Below are 17,408 nucleotides of genomic sequence, written 5' to 3'. Positions count from 1 at the left end.
GTCTGACTCTGAACCTCACGTCTATCTAACTGTGCCTCCCCCCAAGTCCCTTTACCTCTGCGTCCCTCACAGGGCTTGGCCCAGTGCCTGGTGCCCAGCAGGCTCACAGGTGGTGAACATTGGATGGATGTGTGGCAGGTCCTAACAGGTGCTTGTTTTGTTTGCACTTGCTGGTCAATTTGGGTGGATGGGATTTGCTGCTGACCGTGGGTTTGTGTCTACGATGCTAGAGTCACTGAGTGTCTCTCTCCGCTCTCACCTCTGCAGTGTCTCATCGTTGGGGGAGGACCTTGTGGTCTGCGCACGGCCATTGAACTTGCCTACCTGGGGGCCAAAGTGGTCGTGGTGGAGAAGAGGGACACCTTCTCCCGGAACAACGTGCTGCACCTCTGGCCTTTCACCATCCATGACCTGCGGGGCCTGGGAGCCAAGAAGTTCTATGGGAAGTTCTGTGCTGGCTCCATCGACCACATCAGTGAGTGGCGCCAGTGGTGGCACCCTATGAGGGGAGCGGGCTGACCTGGGGACACATCTCTGCACATTGAGGAGTCCCCAGAATGTTCCATCGTGCAAGGCTCTGGGAGCTGCACACATCTGGCTGGCAGATATTTAGTGAAGGACCTGCTTTGTGCCTTGGGCCAGGCCCTGTGCTATGCCCCCCGTAGGCTATGAGCACCATGAGGTCAAGGACTGTGGCATGTCTTGTTCACCCAAGTATCTCCAGAGCATAAAAGAGTGCTTGACACATAGTAGGTGCTTAATAAACTTCTGCTGAGTGAATGAATGAAATATGGAAAACTGAGGCAGAGGTACATAGCATACTCTGCACCGAGAGAGCTCACCGAGGTTTTGTCAGTAATGAAATGTGCTTTGATAGAGGAGTCAGACTTGCTAGAGGAGTTCGGAAGAGGGAGACACACAAAGCCATTCAATGGGCCAGGTTGTCGAGGGCCTTTGGGGCAAGAAGTATTGCCGGTTCTGGGGAACCCTGGCAGCTTTTAGGACAGAGGAATGCCACCACTCCTCATACCAAGTTTTATTGCGCTTTAAAGGAGAGGACATCATGATGATGTTCATTCAGAAAAGGAGGGGAAAGAGAGAACATGGGTTTCGGGGCCTGGGCCATCCCTGAACGCTTAGGTAGGGCGAGGTGAGAGCTGAGGCCCTTCTGCCCAGATGTTACTCATGCCTGGGCCTCATGGGGCAAGATCTGTGCAGACACACTTTGGGAGAGCAGGCTCCCTCCTCCCATAAAGGAAGGAGGTCATTAGCCATTTCATATATAGTGACTCATAAAAGTTAGGGCAGCTAATACTGTGGGGAGAGTTCAAGGTTTGAACAGATTTGGCTCCAAAATCTGTCTTGCCCATTTTTTCTGTGTGACTTGGGTTAAATTCCTTACCTTCTCCAAGCTCCAGTTTTGTCTCCCATAAATGTGGTTAATGCCTGCCTACCAGGATTGCTGAGGATTGAATAAGGTCAAGTTTGTAATGTGCTTATCATTGTACCTGGTGCATAGTAGGTACTCAGGAAATGCTTAACATCTAACCATGTACAGTGAGCAAGAAGCAAAATTCAGAATTCAAAACGTGGGTGGGAAGAGAATCCTGAAAACTATGTTTTTATGAGGACAAGAACTGATGGGAAATGGGTATGGGATTCAAGTGGGAATGCCTGGAGAGAATTATCAGCTACACAGGGTGTAATTTAGTCAGACGCAGGAGAACTTACCAGAAGCGGCCCCAGAGTTTATTCCTGCTCTGAGATGAGAAAATTCCATGAGTCCATTGGAAAGTAATTTGGATTTGCCCAGAAAGTTGCAGGGTCAGCTTTCAGGATATTCCCTACCACCCATTGAAAGAATGTATGTTGGTTACCACTTTACAACAACAGCATTGAGCACCACTTTCTCATCAGACCTTCCCGAGAGGCAGAGCCGGGCACCGGGAGGCCTGGGAGGGCCCCAGGGCTGTTGGGCTGCCTTCTGGGCCAGCAGCCCCTCTCTGCTCCCAATTAAGTCCTAGTCCTTGGGAATATCCCAGTGTGCAGGAGCACTGGCAGGACCGTGGGACTGAGATTCAGAGTGATCATTGTCCAGGGCAGCCCCAGTGCCTGTGAGAAGGGAGGCAGGTATAATTTATTGAGCACCTACTGTGTGCTGGAAACATATAGCCTACTGTAAGGAGAGGCCAGGCCTGTTTCCAGGCCCAGCTGATCGGCTTCCTTCCAGACGGACCATGGTCTCCAGCCCCAGCTGTGTCCTGGACCTCAGCATTGCACAGCTGTTCTCAACTTGTCCTGTGTCAGCATCTTCCTCCAGTTCCCACAGTAGCTGTTCCAAACCTCCACCACAGCCTCCTCATTCATAGCAGCTGGCCTCCCTCCCATGCTCTGGGGAAGAGAAGCCACCAGCAGGCACTTCCCATTCCAGCCCCCGCTCCTTCCTCCTCTACCCGTGTACCTACTCCTTCTTTTCAACCCAATGTCAGAGGCAGAGATGACCACCTCCTCTCCACACTGGTCCCCCTTGATTCCGTCTCCCCTTTTCACCTGCCCCATCACTTAGTCTTCCCACTTCTTACCTCACACTGCCCCTCCTCTGTCCTTTTTTGTTGCCCATCACTTATTTACTTCCAAGTATTTATTCTAGAAAGAGATGCAGACTTTGTCTATACTTTCCATTCATGCCTCCTTGCATTGTGGTCTGATTTCTTCCTGACCACTGAGCGCATGAGCTTTTCACCAAGGTCTCCAGAAGCTTCCTAGCTCCCAAGTGCCCTGGCCTCCCATAGTCTCCATATTCCTTCATCTCTCCGTGGGATGTGGTATTCTTGGTCCCTCCCCCTCTCTAGGCTTTCTGGACTGCAGCTCTGCCCCCAACCACCATGCCCTGACCCATTCTGTGTACCTGTGTTTCCCCCATTAGAGGGCGTGTGGGTCCTGTCTCCTAGACCTAACATGGTACCTGGCTCATTGTAGATGTTCAGTAAATGTTAAATGAGCAAAGCCCATGAAATACAGAGAGACCCACAGAGAGTTTAAAACTGTACTCTACAAAAATATATTCGGAGGCAACCATGTTTGTGCTGAAGAGTAGGGGACAAAGTAGAGAAACAGGGTGCCCCATATTGGGGGTTTCATATAAGAAGTCGAGAACATAAGTCCAGCTTTTTTTGTTTGTTTGTTCGTTAATTCTCTCCCGAGGATATTTTCCCCATTGATTTTTTCAGAGAGAGTGGAAGGAAGAAGTGGGAAGGAGGGGGAGAGAGAGTGGGGGAAAGAGAGTGAGCGAGAGAGAAACATCGACGTGCGAGAGACGCATTGATTGGTTGCCTCTTGCACGCACCCTGACTGGAGCTAGGGATTGAACCTGCAACCCATGTATATGCCCTTGACCAAGAATCGAACTTGTAACCCTTTGGTGAACAGGCCGATAATCTAACCACTGAGCACACTGGCCAGGGTATGAGCCCAGCTTTGTGGAGAGAATTCCCCACCTCATTCCTTACCCTGGATGGCTAGGAGCTTAGGTTTAGGTTCCCAAAGAATGAGCCATTTGATGACTGATTTTACTTGTGGTGTCTCTGTCTCTGTCTCTCTCTCTCTCTCTCTCTCTCTCTCTCTCTCTCTCTCTCTCTCTCTCTCTCCCCCCCCCCCTGTTTTTTCATCTTTATCTTACTAAACCCAGAGCCCAGCTCAGGAAGGAGCCAGGAAAGAGAGCCTCCATCATTATAGCATGATCTGACAGCTAGAGCACAGTCTTAGAATCAGATAGAGCTGGGTCCACATTCTAGTTTGGCTTCCATGTGACACCCTGGGCAAGTCATTTATCCTCGTTAACCCTCAATTTCTCATTTATAAAATGAGAATAATTATCCCAAAGGGGCACTGTAAGAGTTAAATGAGAAGACACAGAGTACCTGACACATAATTAGTGCCCAGTAATTATCATTATTAATAGATTGCTATACTCAGAGATCACTGAGCAGCGATTATATAATATTCTATATACAAGAGGCATCCAGGCATTGCTTCTGACAGATTGTCTCTGCTTCCCTTCCTTTCTAACAGGTATTCGTCAGTTACAGCTCATCCTATTCAAGGTGGCCCTGATCTTGGGAGTTGAAATCCATGTGAATGTTGAGTTTGTGAAGGTTCTGGAGCCTCCCGAAGATCAAGAAAACCACAGTACAGTATAACTTTCCTCTTCTGTCTAGAAATGAGACATTCCAAGATGGAAATTACATCTGCAGCTCTCAAGAATTTGATAGTTATTCTTATTTGGAGCTGTTTGACATAATTTCATCAATGGCTATTTTACTTTTTTTTTTTTTTTTTTTTTTACCATTGCTATCACTTTAGGTTTGCTCTTCAGCTCCCACGGGATATATTATTAAGCCACAAAACCTGTAATTTGATTATCCTGCCACTAGGAGGCGGCACTTTAACAAAGGAAGTCAAATCAGGAGTAGGCTAGAAGACAGATTTGGTTGTCTGGTCAAGTTCATTCACATGCTCTTCAAGCTATTTGTGTACACACAGATATGAGGATACACTTGATGTACCTGCATGGTAGTATTAGAGTCTAATAAAGAATGTGAAGTTTCTAGAGCAAATATGAAATACATGTTCCAAATATTATTTGGTATATAATATTTTTAAGCTTTATTGAAGTCTAATTTACAAATCATAAAATTCACCCATTGTAGTTATATCTTATTTAGCAAACCCTCCTTTTTTAGTGTGTGTATGTAAATTCTAATTCTGTATATACACTATGGTCAGAGGGTTTGCTTATGATGCCTTTGCATCATCCTTATTATCAAATCTTCTCCTGCCTGAACAGGGCTCTCAGTTTTGAGCCACATAGTGTTGGAGACCTCACAGTTTCACACACAGCTACAACTCTGATTTCTCCTGTCTTAGCCAGAATATTGAGAACTTAGGGGAGGTGTTATTTGGCTTTTGTCACTGGGCATCCATTAAACTCTGAGACCCATGTGCTGTTCATCTTCCCCAGACCTCCAGTGGATATTAAATTCTGATTATGAGTAGACATCAAGGTTTCACTTGAATATGGTTTCATAAAAGACTGTGTGCTGCACAATGGAACATTTTGAGCATAATGAAGTAGGAATTCAAACTGGTTTCATTGCACCCTGCACATCCTTTGGGGTCTATTTAGCAATGGAAGGGCCCTAAGGAATGTGGGGAATATGAAGAGAACATGGTAGAGTCTGTTGGGGAAAAAAAAAGATGCAAATGAGACTGGTTTGAGAATCATTGAGGATAGACCCCCAGCCTTTATAGAAACCAGTAAAACCAGGCATGGAGTTGGCGCTGCTGGTTTACTTCATCTTAGACTGAACTGAAACTAAAGCCAGAAGGACTCCAGATTCCAGTGTGAATCTGGACTGCGCCGGGTCTTTCCTCTGGAGGCTCTGTCTGGGGCACCTACACCAGGGGGCATTGTCCCTTTCTCATGGCCAACACAGAGGGGGGTATAATCACTCTCTCTTCCCACCGCTCTCTGTGCCAACTCATCTCCTTTTTCTGTCCTGTTAGAAATTGGCTGGCGGGCAGAATTTCTCCCTGCTGACCACTCCCTGTCGGAGTTCGAGTTCGATGTCATCATCGGTGCCGATGGCCGCAGGAACACACTGGAAGGTGAAGACTCTTCTTTTTGGGGCCAAGGATGGGGAGACAAGTGGGAGGGGGTGTATCTGGAAGTGGGTAGAGAAGAGGGGGTAAGGTGACAGGTGCCAAAGCTGGAGGGGGTCTTGATAGAAGGGCAGACCACCGTATCATGCCTGAGGTGAGTGTCTAGAGAACAGCCATTTAATTCTCTCTGAACCTTGGTTTTTCCAACTGTAAAATGTGGAAAATCAAACCCTGTTAAAGTATCATTATAAGGGCTGGGAAAGGACTCCTATGTACAAATGCTTTGTTAAGGTTAAGTGCCATAAAAATTAAAAGAAAAATATCCACCTGCCTTTATTGAACACACCTGCCAACGTTCAAGCCATGGTGCTAAGCACTTTCCTACCGACTTCATCTCAGAAAAGCATGTGTATATTATTAATGGCATCAGTTTGCTGTCGAGGATAATAGTCCAGAGGAGGAGCCCTTCTATTCTCATGACTTTTAAGCACATTCAGTGCTGGGCAGGAAGATGAGTTTTGCCCATACTGTCAAGATGCAGAACTGCTTCTCTGAGTTGTGAACTTGGGAGCACAACATGTTTTCTTGGGTTAGGATCTAGTGAGGTTGAGAGAGGAACCGCATTGCCAGGAAATGCCTTCAGTCACCTCCACCCCGGCCCCAAGACTAACTGGTACGCAGGTTGTACTAACTGGCACTAACTGTACTAGTTTGAGACCGGGGTTGTGGGTAAATCTTCCCAGGTGGCATCTCTTTGACGAGCACAGGTCTGCTTTTCGAGCTTGCCCGGCTCGAGGGCTGCAGACAGCAGACATCTGACGGGGGAGGCACTTTCTCCGAGGATGGGACACACTCCCCGACATAGGGCTGATCCGAGAGAATTCAGGATGTGAGGTTGGCCCGCTGAGGCCCTTCCCACCTGCTGTGGGAAGTCCTGTTCCTCTCTTTTCACCTCATACCTGTTCCCCTGAAATCAGTAACCAATATCTGACGAGGAACTTTTAAGCTGCCAACCCTGATATTGTGCTGTTAGAGTTTACGGGCCATTCTGATGGTGTGAGGAAACTCAGCTTGAATATTTGAAAATTCTGGATACATGCTCAGCTTGCGTGTAGTTTGCATTTCGTGAATATGAAGGGTGGGCTGGGAAGGACGAGCCATTTGAGCAAGTTGGGCTCAAGAAGGTAAACCGGAGCAGAGTCTCTGAATCGGCACCGTTGACATTTCGGGCAGATAATTCTTTGTCGTGGGTGTCCCCAAGGCATTGTAGGACGCTTAGCGACATCCCTGGCCTCTATCCACTAGACACCAAGTGGTACCCCCAGTGTGGCAACCAGAAATGTCTCAACACTTTGCCAAATGCCCTCTGGGGGGACAAAATCACCCCCCCCCCCCCATTAAGAAATATTAGACTAGAGGAAAATGGCCATTTCTTACCATTTTTGACAAAGTTCTAATGAAGAATGATTCCAAGGAGTGGTATACAGTAGAAACCCAAGATGTTTAGTCAAAGGGATTTTTGACAAAGAAGTTTGGGAATCAGCGTGAGGCTTGATGATATGGTGAAGGGGGGTGTGAGGGGGTTCCCACAGGTGGCTGAAGACAAAGGTCCTGTCCAGCGAGTCTGCTGGGACCGTGAGGGCCCTGAGTTAAAGTCAACTGCAGGGCCGGGCAGAGGGGACATTCAGGGCTGTGGGATCGTCAGATGCTAAAAAGAAAGGGGATTAGAAAGCGGTCCATTGAGATGAGACCACCTGCTTGTGATTTTCTGTGCAAACACCTGTGAGGCTGTCTGTACTAAGGGATGTATAACTGGTCTTCATGCCCTTCTTGCACAGAGCTCCCCAAACCCTGGGGCTGTCCTGAGTGATAAGAGCAATAGGAGCATCTTCGGTTATAATATCTGGTCTCTTGTCCTCAGTTCAGAGCGGTAAAGGTGAAATGGGTGCCTTTTTATTCATAAAAGGCTCCTTTCAACCACACCTGAGTTTATGTTAATGAGGTGACTTTTGGAAATCACCTAAAGATGGGAAAGGGGCTGGTTGCCAGGGGAGCCAACCACATGACTAGAAGGTTGGAACTTTCAGTCCCACCACCTGACCTCCTGGGTGGGGGGAGGGGATGGAGATTGAGTTCAATCACCAGTGCCCAGTGATTTACTAAGTCATGTCTAAGTAAAGAAGCCGTAAAAAAAAAAAAGAAAAGAAAAGAAAAGGAAGGAAGAGGGTGCAGAGAGCTTCCAGGTTGCTGAGCAGGTGGTATTTAGGGACAATGGCGTGCTCTGAGAGGGAGTGGCTTGGGAGCTCCACACCCTTTCCCATACCTTGCCCTGTGCCTCTCTCCATCAGCTGTCCCTGAGTTATCTTGTAAGTAACATGTTCCCCTGAGTTCTGTGAGCTGTAAAAATTTAACCTAAGCCAGGGGTCCCTGGAGCCTCCCAACTGTAGCTGGTTGGTCAGGAACATGGGCTTGCAATTGGCGTCTGAAGTGGAGGGCACTGGGACTGAGCCCTTCGCCTGCAGAATCTGATGTTGTATCTGGGTGGACGGTGTCAGAATGAGATGAATTATAGAACCCCAGCTGGTGTCCTAGAATTGCTTGTTGGCGTGGGGAGGAAAAGAAAACACACTGTAATTGGGTATAGAGTTCTTACCGCCATTAAAAAGAAATTTCAATGTAAACCATTGAGAACTATAAGGACCCCAAGGAATCACTGTACTACATTAATTTCAGGTTAGAATTTTATCTGTTTATCATACATTTATTGAATGTATGGTAAGTGCCAGCCACTGGACTTGAGTTAGAAAGAAAATTTGTTTTTTTTGTGTGTTTTTTAACAATATATTTTTATTGATTTCAGAGAGGAAGGGAGAGAGAGATAGAAACATCAATGAGGAGAGAGAATCATTGATCAGCTGCCTCCTGCACACCCCCTACTGAGCCCACAGCCAGGGCCTGTGACCTGACCAGGAATCGAACCATGACCTCCTGGTTCATAGGTCAATGCTCAAGCACTGAGCTACACGGGCTGGGCAGAAAATTTGTTTCTGCCCCCAGGAATTCAATCTCATACTCCTATTTTTCAAAGGGGGAAAAAAAAACCATGAAAATGTTAACAAAGAGGTTTTAATTGTGTAAGTTTACAGTGCACGTGGGTCTAACACATCCTGAACAGGGTGGGTGCCTGTCAGAGAAGATCACTCTAGCCTTGGTTTGTTGAAGCCTGGCCAGGGTAGAGGGTCCTGAAGATGTTAGAAAAGGAGAAAGTCTTACTGGTTTAGAAAGACCTCTGGTGTCTCCCCTGGTGCAAAGCCTGGCATTGCTGCCTGCCCCTGACCCCAGAGGCAGAATTCTGCTTTCGCTGACCGATGGGCATCGGAGAGAAGCTTTCTCAGTCATCTTTTCCAGCTTTCACACCAAGTCCAGGAGAAAGACCCACTCCTTCCCTTTCCCTCCGCAGGGTTCAGGAGGAAAGAGTTCCGTGGGAAGTTGGCTATTGCAATCACCGCCAACTTCATAAACAGAAACAGCACCGCCGAGGCCAAGGTGGAGGAGATCAGCGGCGTGGCCTTCATCTTCAATCAGAAATTCTTCCAGGACCTTAAGGAAGAAACAGGTGAGACTGTCACCTTTCTCCAAACCAGGCCACTGTCACTTCCCAGCTCTAGGGACTGGGATACTCACTCCGATTGAGTGGAAGCAGGGATTTCTCCTTAATAATGGGCAGGATTCCTTCCAGGACAAAAGGGATCCTTGAGGGAAGGTTCTAGATGTTGTATGTGACTATAGATACATATTTATTTATTTTCTCAGGAAACATTTACTGAATGCCCATTATGTCCTGGGATTGAATATTGTGGGATATAAAGCCAAGGCTGACATGGTCCCCACCCGAAGCGGCTCCTGTCCAGGGTGGGACCCCACGTTACCCCTCCTAGTGCAGCCCGGTCTGGCTGTGCGAAGATCAGCGTGCGGTTCAGGGAGCGCTCTGAGTGGGGAGCCGGTCACCCGGGGGTGGTCCCTGAAGAAGCCCAGGTGCCCTTCCTCCCAGGGGCCCAGGGATGCCCAGGGATGCCCAGGGAGCTCGACACTCACCCGGGGCCCAGAGGAACTGTTCATTTATTTACTTGACAAGTATGCACTGAATGCCTACGAGGTGCCAGACGGGGTTCAAGGGTGTGAGACAGAGAAGTGGGCCAAACAAAACCCACTCTTGGAGCTCACGTTCTATAGAGGGAGACTTTCAGTAAGGAGGGGGGGGAAATAAAGCAGGCCCAGGGGAAAGTGAGGCACAGAACACCTGCCCCCAATTAAGACATTGAAAAGGCAGTGTGACAACAATGGTAAATCTTTACACTAAAAATACTAGTAAATCATCCACGCCCAGCACCACCTGGCCCAGGATACTCCTCATTTTCAGTGCTTCCTTTCAGTGATTTTTCACCTGCATCCTCCTACCTTTTCCATGGACCTAGCTCTCCTGATGGTGCCAATACTGTTTGTTATTCTGCTTTTTTCATTCAGCCTCACACTTCAAATCCTGTCCCCATGGCCGCCTAGTCGTCCTGATGGTCAGTTTTGGCAGAATAGCCCATTCAGTGGATGTATTGTCACTGCTTAATTGTTTACTCTATGGGGTGGCAAGCTGGCTGGCCACATGTTTCTGTCTTGCCTTCGAGCAAAGCATCATTTAAATATCTTTCAATGGCCGAAGAAAAATCAGAAGGAAAATATTCTGAGAAAAAATGGAAAGTTATATGAAATTCAAGTTTCAATGTCTAAAAATGAAGGTCTATGGGACCCCCCACCCCCAATGCGGTTACCTCGTGGCCGGCGCTGCTCCACCAGGAGGGGCTGGGCACAAGCCGGAGGGCTCACAAGGCCCAAAGTGTTGACTCTTTGGCTTTTACAGAAAAGCCTGCTGACGTCTGATGTAGACCTTTCAGTTACTCACTGTCGCAGCTAAACCTGCGTCTGGGGATTGTTTTGTGAAGCTAGTTTTCTAGGAATGGGGTTTGTTGCTGAGCCAGACTTGGCCTCTCCCTGGCCCCGTGATGTGTGCCCACTGCATGACCCTCTGAAGTTCAGCAAGGTTGTATTTTATTTTTTTTTAAAAAAGGATTTCCTTTCAGCAGATTATGTCCCTTTGAATGATTTAAGAATTCTCCAACCCTCCCTTCCCCTCAAAAACCAGGAAAATAAATACTTAAAAAAACCACCAACTATAAATTCTGACAGGACCTGGGGTGTGTTTTTCCAAACGTCTGAATGGGCTTCCTTTAAACTCTGCTGTGGTCGTCACCTTTGGCCATTGTTTCACGACACGGCCCCTCGCACAGTGAGAGCGCTGATTTCCTCTGATTCTCTGGGGGCCCTCTGCCTTGACGGCTGTTTCCTATTTAGTAGTAATAACGGGGTTCCTATGGTTACCCAGCACGCCTCCGTGTCGACTGCGGGTAATTGCCATGCGTCTGCTCCCCTCCGTCCCTTGGAAGAAGCTAAGCTAGTGCTTCTCAAAGGCGAATCCAGTCACCCCCGGGGCCTCTGATTCAGCAGGCCGGGTGGTGCCCTGGTCATTGGCATTTCTAGTGCGTTCTCAGAGGCTTCTGGCTGGGGTCCCCACGTTGAGAAGCACTGAGCTAAGCTCTCCTCTCATTTGTTTTAAACGCAGAAACCTAGTCTATAAAGTGTCTTTGCAATGGGTGGAAAGTGAGGAAAAGAGACAACCCGGCCCTCTCACCTGAGTTGCTCCTGCCGGGGCACCTGGTGTTCACACGGAGCCAGGAAATGGTAGAAACCTCACTTAGCTCTATTCGCTTGGGTAAATGCTGGCACTCGGTTTTATTTTCTTCAGCCTCGTCGTGTCTTTAAAATGTATCTAGCATGAATACGCTGCAGGTAAACACGCGGGCAACGCGGAGCTCCTGGCGCACTGGGCACCGAGCACGCGGGACTGAGCTCACGCTCGCTTCTCTTTTCAGGGATCGATCTGGAGAACATTGTCTACTACAAGGACTGCACCCACTATTTTGTCATGACCGCCAAGAAGCAGAGCCTGCTCGACAAAGGGGTCATCATCAACGTACGTCTCTCTGGGCTGTTATGTCCTGCCTTTCCCTTTGCACCCGGGCTGGCGGCATCGGCCAGTGTAGGAGCAGCCATGGTCCTGCCAGGAACTGAACCAGGGGGCGGGGAAGGGTCCGCCTCCACCGCTTTCCTTCTCCTTGGTGTTGCGCTAACAGCCCACATCAATGCATGCAGAGGCGTTTCTGCAGAGAACTGGGGCGGGGTGGGGGGGGGGGCCTGAGTCCTTAACCCAGGTGTTACTGTGGGTCTTTGCCCCCGAGAGATCACCTGAGTCTTCTTCTCCCCCACATCTCCTTCAGCCCACCCTCTTTTCTGGGAGGGCACAGTCATTTGGAGGCAGATGGGGGCTTCTTGTCCAAGTGGGACACAGAGATACTTTCACTGTGAATTTCAGGCTGTAGCCTCCTTGTCATGGAAGGGGAAAGCTCTTGTCGTAAAAAAGACTTGAGTTGAGCCCTGCCTGGTGTGGTTAAGTGGTTAGAGTGTTGGCCTGCAGACCAGAGGGTCGCCAGTTCGATTCCCGGTCAAGGGCACATACGTACCTGGCTGCATGTCCGATCCCTGCCCTCGTGCGGGAGGCAACCAGGCGATGTGTCTCTCTCACATTGATGTTTCACTCTCCCCCTCCTCCCTTCCACTCTCTCTAAAGTCAATGGGAAAAAATATCCCCACTCTTCAGGTGAGGATTAAAACATTGAGTTGAGTCTTGGCTCTGCCACCTGTTAACTCAGGGCGGCGACTAGGCTGCCTAACCTTTCTGAACCTCAGCCTTCTCGTTTGCAGAGTCCGAGTAATGGTTTCTGTCTGAAAGGGTGGCTTGGAAGAGCACCTTTAAAAATGTACACAGAGCACCGCGCCTAGCACGCAGCGGATTGCAGGTTCCCTCCACACCTCCTCCGCCGGCTTTGGCACCTGCTTTGTTGTCCTGCTGGCTTCCTGGCGTCTGCGTCCTGCCTCCACGTTTTCCTGCCTAAACAGAGGGCAGGACTGGGAGGAAGGAGCATGGAGTGGCGGGCCCTGGGCTGGATGCGGCTTTGGTCAGGTGCTCAATCTCTCCTGAGCCCCTGATCCTGCCGCTGCGGCCGCAGCCTCGAGATAAGGATCTCAGTCCAGGGTCAGCCTGCTCTCCGCGCCGGCCTGCAGCCGAGCAGCATGGTGACCATTCACTGCCGCTTGTCAGAGAAGAATGCCCCTATCTTCTCGCCAGCCCGTGCTGGCAGCGGCCGGGTGGCACTCGTAACCCAGCCCTCCCCTGGGCCTCCTCCGCATTACTCAGGGGTTGGATGAGAACCTAAGTTGCCGGGAGGGAGGTGTGAATGAGGGAGGGGGTTGAATAAAGCCACCAGCAGAGGTGGGAGCAATGGCTCAACATGGGGTGCCCCCTGCGGCCCTGGGGGGAGGCAAGGCAGTCTCCCCTTCTTTCCTCTGCTCCCAAAGTTGCCACCTCTGTCGGGATGCCTGTGTCAGATAGTGAAGGACTATTTGGGCCAGGGGTGCAGGTGCAATGGGTACCTTTGTGGGGGGGCGGGGGATGGTGCCTTTGTCAGCCCATCCCTGGGGCATTAGGCAAAGTGCAACTTGGGTTTCCTGGGTCCCTGGCTGAGTACTCCAGCCTCTGGATGCTAAGCTTCCCTCAGGTCACCCCAAGGCACTGTTCCAGGCCACAGCATGTTGCTCATGGCGACTCGATTCCTTGGCGTTGTCTGAGCCCCTCCACCTCCCATCTCGGGCTCTCCATCGTGGCTCACTCTGGTCCCACATATCGTAACTATGGAGGAGCTGGGAGCAGACCCAAGCCCGTGCTTGTCCTCACCCAGGGCTTTCCTCCCCCTCAGAGACTCTGGGAGCATCTTCTGAGCTGTGCTGAGGGGCCTGTAGGTATAAGACATGGACTCTTACCAAGAAATTGGCTGGACATGGGAGAACTGGACACCCATTCGGTTCGGGAGCGCTGGCCCATCTCCAGGGTCCAGCTAAGCTCTATGGTATTTGCATAAGCTGGGAGCCAATCCATGTGTCCTGAGCCACTTGAATTAACATTCATCTCTTGCTCCTGAAGGAATGGCAAGTCCTCCCTGCGTCCCTCTCCCCCTGTGGGTCAGCATCCTCCTACAGGCACACAGGAGGTGCCGAGAACAGGCTCACTGAGTGACCGATTGACCTGCTTCCCCCTCTGTTCCTGCTGATCTCTGGGCTGCTTTCTATGGCTTCTGAAGGGAGAGGAATGTTTCTCCTTGAGAAACCAGGCCCCTAGGCTCCCATCTGTGCCCACCTGGCTCTCCCCCACAGGGAGGGGCACACCCCTGGGACCCTGCCTCTGCCGGCCCTCCCACACGCAGGCGAGGATTCCGGGATGCAGGGCTGGGTCTCGCCATGATGGGAGCTTGGTGGCCAGGTGTACGAAGTGGATGCCCATCACAGCTGGTCTCCCGAGCCTGGGTCCACCCTCATTTGAAGCACTGGACAGGCCTTGCCCGGCCTTCGCTTCTGGCCTCCAACCTCTATCCAGCTCTACACTTGGGGTGACCATTCTTCTGTTCGTTTTACCCGCCTTTGCTCCTTTTTGCTGCTTCCCTCTGCTGCCCCACCTGTCTGTCTAGCATTCAGCCTCGCTTCAGTTCCCTGGGCCTGTGGCCAATGGGGCCCAATTTCATTCCCCGGCTTTTATCGGAATTTAGAACTGCTTCCCCGTGCCTGCCCACTTTCCCCAGAGCCTCAGTCCCACTTTTTTCCTTCTTGTCCTTGTTTCTACCCCCTCCCTAGAGTTCTCCTTCTGCCATCCACCCACTCACCTGCGACTCCTGCCCTGCAAGGCCCCCTGGCTCCTCCCAGCAGCCCCAGGCCAGGGGGACTGTCATCCCAGTGCCTCCTGGGGGTCCGTCCCTTTGCCAGGTCCTGCCCTCCTGCTTGGGGCATTGGCCCCAGACATTGCACGTTGTCCACACCCACCCGTCGCCCGGTGCACCGCCAGGTGCTTGCAGCATGTCTTGAAGAGGGGGCTTTCTGAGACCTGTCTGTTGATGTTTCCCTCTCTCTCCTCTCCACACCTGCAAGGGAAGGAAGTGACCATGTACGTGTAGGAACAGGTCTGAGAAGGGAAATCAAATAGCTGGAGCTCCAGCCTGGACGCCGTGACCTAACAAAGCGCTCTCGGGCCAAGACTGATGCAACTGGGGGGACGTGGTGTGGGTGTGGAAATATTGGAATTCCCGGGACAAGGTATTTGAAGGCGTGGCCATGGGGAGAATGGACCCAGTAGGTCACTCTGTTTATAGATGAGACTGTGCCTTCTTTGTAAATGCTCTTGCTGGTGCCTTGGGGGGGTCCAGGCTGCACTCACCACAGGCTGCATTCAGTGTCATGGTTATTGAGGAAAGGAATTCCCACTCATTGAGCCCTCCCCACACGCCCCCGTCAGGCTGGGGGTTCCACGCGGTCTCCTTTAGTCCTCACACGGCTCTGTGAACGAAGTTTGTTATCCCCATTTTACAAGTAAGAAAATGGCAAGTCAGAAGAGTTTACTAACTTACCCACATTTACTCAGTCGGTAAACAGCAGAGGTGGGATTAACCTGTTACTTTCCATAACCCAAGGCCTGTGTCAGGCTTATACACACTAGACTAGGGGTCCTCAAACTTTTCAAACAGGGGGCCAGTTCACTGTCCCTCAGACCGTTGGAGGGCCGGACGATAGTTTAAAAAAAAAACTATGAACAAATTCCTATGCACACTGCACATATCTTATTTTGAAGTAAAAAAACAAAACGGCAAAAACACCCGCATGTGGCCCGCGGGCCATAGTTTGAGGACGCCTGCACTAGACCCTGCCGCGCCTCCCCCCAGGGATGTGCACCTTCTGTGTCACCTTTTGGGAAAGATGTTTCTTTCACCACACGATGAGCAGATTAGACTTGGGAGACAGGTGTCCTGCAGGTCCCTCCAGGATGGGTATCCTGGTCCTCTAGGCTCAGATTCTCCACCCGCTGGCAGGAAGTATAGCAGTTAATACTGTGAGAGCCGGGCCCTGGGCAGCCTTCAGCCTGCCGAGAAAAGGGGAAACGAATTTTGGAGAGCAAGTCTGAGTGATGGCAAACACCCATTTCTTTTCTGGTCTCGTTTGACCACTGAACGCCACACATCTGGACCACATCAGCGTAGCTTAGTTCATTATACACCCACTCTTCCTCTCACTCGTTTCTCTTTTCATTTCACTGAAGTTATCAGGAGAACCAGCCATATGGAAGATGCTGCTGCATTTGCTGCAAGACCATTAGTATGTTCAGTGTCCATTACAACACCAAGCTCTCTGTTGGAACCCCTACGTGAGACTGTTCTTTTGGAACTTAGTGCCAGGAAAAAATTACCTCGCCGGGGAATTTCAGTGCTGCTTTCTTTCTGATAAGGCGAGAACTGTGATAGACCTCATTTCCCTTTTGCCTTGGATGCTTAATCACAACTCTGTTAACCCTCACAGCTGGCTGACGGGGTTCCTCTTTCTCCCCTTGGCCCTGATTTTCTATGTCTGCTTTGACTAGCCTCCCTGTACAGACCCCATTCCGAAGTCCTTCTGCGAGGGAGGGGGTGCCAGTCCTCGCCCTCGGAGGGGCAGGCGGCCGCACTGTGCTCCCCTTCTTCCCACAGGACTACATCGACACGGAGATGCTGCTGTGCGCAGAGAACGTGAACCAGGACCACCTGCTCTCCTATGCCCGCGAGGCTGCAGACTTCGCCACCAACTACCAGCTGCCATCCTTAGACTTCGCTATGAACCACTATGAGCAGCCCGACGTGGCGATGTTCGACTTCACCTGCATGTACGCCTCGGAGAACGCGGCCCTGGTGCGCGAGCGTCAGTCCCACCAGCTGCTCGTGGCCCTGGTGGGCGACAGCTTGCTTGAGGTACCGCCGGCATGTGGGGCCCCCCTCACTCCTGCCTGAAGAGAGAGCCCCCGTTTATGTTTGCCTGGCAGCCTCTGCTGTCACACCGCCGGGGGAGGGCAGGCCCTCGGCCAGTCGGCAGGACTCCACCAAGCCCAGCTTGGCCTCAGAGCCGGCCCTTCCACGAAATCCAGGGGAGCCCATGTGTCTGTATCGGCCAGAGAGCTTTCTCCTCCTCCTCCTCGGGGTGCTTCTGGGCTGACCTCTTTGTTGAAGTACAAGCTCAGGGGGCCTGGTCTGGACTTCAGGGCGTCCTTCTCAGAGCACATGGACCCTCAGCTGGGCCACGATCCCCTCCTCATGTGGGTGGGTCTTTGTGGCCTTGCAACATTGAGGTCATGTAGGATGCAGAGAGGCATGTGGGCCCAAAGTCCAGGTTCTCTCCATGACCTCCCTGCTCAAAAGGCTTCCCAGAAAATCTGCAAATGCTCGGATCCTTAGGTTACATACATGCTTTCAGAAGGGATCGGTTTTCATCTTCAGGGGAACCACTAACCAGAATGTGTTTATGTATTGACCCCCAGGTCAGCATCAGATCCCAAACCGTGCTGTGGGTGTGCACGGGCCAGTTTAGTTAGAAGGGAGTTTGATGACTCGCCCCTTGCTCACCATGTTTGTGGACTACAACCTGAGCTCCTTGGTTCAGCACTCAGCACCTCACCCCACTCCCACTTCTCAGTTTCTCCTCAGTACTCTGCTCCATAATCACCGCTGAACCCACAC

General features: G+C 50.8%; 1 protein-coding gene across 10 annotated transcripts in view; it reads left to right on the top strand.

The window, feature by feature from the left end:
* MICAL2 (microtubule associated monooxygenase, calponin and LIM domain containing 2) overlaps positions 1-17,408 on the top strand; it is a 221,487-nt gene that overhangs the window by 94,188 nt on the left and 109,891 nt on the right. For all 10 annotated transcript variants that reach the window (XM_079787224.1, XM_079787229.1, XM_079787226.1 and 7 more), the window contains exons 4-9: positions 268-475; positions 4,072-4,188; positions 5,566-5,667; positions 9,122-9,277; positions 11,643-11,743; positions 16,389-16,646. In XM_079787224.1, the coding sequence (XP_079643350.1) occupies positions 268-475; positions 4,072-4,188; positions 5,566-5,667; positions 9,122-9,277; positions 11,643-11,743; positions 16,389-16,646 (942 nt within the window). The remainder of the gene's footprint in view (positions 1-267; positions 476-4,071; positions 4,189-5,565; positions 5,668-9,121; positions 9,278-11,642; positions 11,744-16,388; positions 16,647-17,408) is intronic.

The sequence above is a fragment of the Cnephaeus nilssonii genome, assembly GCF_951640355.1.
Source record: "Cnephaeus nilssonii genome assembly, chromosome: 13".
NCBI lineage: Eukaryota > Metazoa > Chordata > Mammalia > Chiroptera > Vespertilionidae > Cnephaeus > Cnephaeus nilssonii.
Note: the sequence above shows the minus strand (reverse complement) of the source record. Positions and strands in the feature narration are given on the sequence as shown.